This window comes from Vigna unguiculata, chromosome 11, assembly GCF_004118075.2.
Source record: "Vigna unguiculata cultivar IT97K-499-35 chromosome 11, ASM411807v1, whole genome shotgun sequence".
In the NCBI taxonomy this organism is placed as follows: domain Eukaryota; kingdom Viridiplantae; phylum Streptophyta; class Magnoliopsida; order Fabales; family Fabaceae; genus Vigna; species Vigna unguiculata.
The window spans coordinates 27,071,922-27,074,071 of record NC_040289.1 but is presented as its reverse complement, the minus strand read 5'-3'; the positions used below and the strand labels follow the sequence as shown (position 1 = coordinate 27,074,071).

The window sequence follows — 2,150 nt, the reverse complement described above, 5'->3', positions numbered from 1 at the left end:
TGTATGAAGATTAAGTATAGATGTCATATGTCTTGAAGTTGATTACTGCGGCTGAAGGGTTATCGTTATCTGAAACTGAAACTTACCTTTGTACTTGTCTTATTCTAAAGACGTTTTTTTAAGATTGCTTGTTGCTAGAGGAAGGTTATAGGTTATTAAAGGGATTAGGATTAAAAGGTGAAATAGATTGTATTAAGAGGTTTAATCAGTTCGACTTCCTGGAAATGATTTTCATAGCCACTCGCACGACAGAGATAACCAAGGTTTTACCTTGGTTCTGTTTTTAGCCTGTAAATTGTTACGTTTTTTTTGAAGTTCTAAGGTGCTAGGTTTTCTAGTAAGGATTAAAGGTATTGGGTCGTTTTACGCTCCTCAATACATGAGTGGGAGGGTGTTGTGACCCTAGATGCATTAGACAGTCTAACCCGACAGTCTAACCCAAATAATGTCTCTATGAAAGAGTTTTGATCATAACAAAAATTGCGATTTCAACCACCATGTTTGTGCCAGTCTCCTAAAGTGTGAAATTTTTTATCATTAAAAAAAAAAGTGCAGATTAAAACTAAAACAGAAAATACGGAGAGCTGTTTTGGTGATTGAATTCATGACATATAAACAAAAGAATGATATAATTTGATATTGTCATTCGCTTTCTTTTCCCTCTTTCTTGAAAAAGGGAAACAAGTTAAGAAAAGTCCTATTGTACAAAATTTCTCCACTAATCTATGTCGGTGTCCTAAAGTGTGAGATTTAAGATCAGTTGAAGCAAGACGTTATACTTAAGAAGACATCTTCGCTGCAAGGAATTGTAAGGCCACCCATGGGATGATCATATCCAAACTCTTCCTCAGCTTTACTCAACAAGTCCTGAAACGAGGGTTGGTTCAAGAACGACACAGGGATCACAAACCGCTTCATTTTCTCTCCAACATAGACTGCAATTTGATTTGCTGCAAATAAGGCCTTTCTGATAACAGGTAAACGAAACCCCATTGTTGTGTTGATTTGAGAAGATAATGGTTTGAAGAGAAGTCTCGAGAATTTTGAATGCTTTCAGATGTGAACGATTTATGTTGATACTAAATGCTTGAATAAGTGAATATATATAGATAAAAGGTTATGCAAAACCTATGAATTGGTTACTTGAATTATTGGTGAAGGAGGGACATTGGACCAAATAAAAGACATGGCATGTGGTGTTGTATTTGAGGACTTTCTTAATAATCGACCTATGATATGACTCAAGAAAACAACATCGCATATGGTATGTTCGCAGACGTTGTTTTCAGGGATTAGAATGCTCAATGGGAGTGCATCATAGCTCACCTTCCTCAATAATGATCGACAAATTAGCCTCCTCATATAACCTCATGTTTGTCCATGCATTGCGATGAAGCTAATGTAATGGTGGATAAGCTTCAGACTTTCAAATGTTTGAGATGACAGTTCTATTCATAAATATATATCTCTGTTGTATCATCCAATAATATCAGATGATAGGTAGCAACCACATTTGAAAGCTCTGAATAAGTGCATGGACTTAAAAATAGAAGCAACATCAGTAACATTCATGAGGGCCCACTATAACATGTTACGTACATTCTTGAGGAAATTCTAAAGACAACACCAAGTGCCCCTGTCTTTAACTTGGTCGAATTACTCATATTGAATTCAATAGCCCTCCTTCAATAATTCATGCACCCAATGGTTTATTATCTAACCATTTCTCTCTCTATATATTCACGGGTAACCATTTAGGATCAACACAAATCATTCACATCGAATAGCATTCAACACTGAAGAACTTATTATCAAGACTTTTCGTAAAGCATTCTCATCCCAAATCAACACAATGGGTTTTCGTTTACATGGTATCCGAAAAGCATTGTTTGCAGCAAATCAAACATCTTCAAAAGCAGGGGATGTGCCAAAGCGTTATCGTTCACTTCGGTGTATGTCGGAGAGAAAATGAAGCGTTTTGTTATCCCCGTATCATACTTGGATCAACCTTCATTTCAGTACTTGTTGAGTAAAGCTGCGGAAGAGTTTGGATATGATAATCCCATTGGAAGCCTCACAATTCCTTGCAGTGAAGATGTCTTCCGAAGTATAACATGTTGCTTCAATTGAGAAATAGTAGTATGCTTTTG

General features: G+C 36.3%; 1 protein-coding gene across 1 annotated transcript; it reads right to left on the bottom strand.

Annotated features, from left to right (window-relative positions):
• Nucleotides 1-608: 608 nt before the first annotated feature.
• On the bottom strand, nt 609-1,064 carry LOC114170696 (auxin-induced protein 15A-like). Its single transcript, XM_028056229.1, has one exon. The coding sequence runs from the start codon at nt 991-993 to the stop codon at nt 757-759; it is 237 nt and encodes a 78-aa protein (XP_027912030.1). The 5' UTR covers nt 994-1,064; the 3' UTR covers nt 609-756.
• Nucleotides 1,065-2,150: the final 1,086 nt, after the last annotated feature.

Bases quoted from the DNA above. Each gene is read 5' to 3' on its own strand.
- LOC114170696 (XM_028056229.1), bottom strand. From the start codon at position 993: ATGGGGTTTCGTTTACCTGTTATCAGAAAGGCCTTATTTGCAGCAAAT.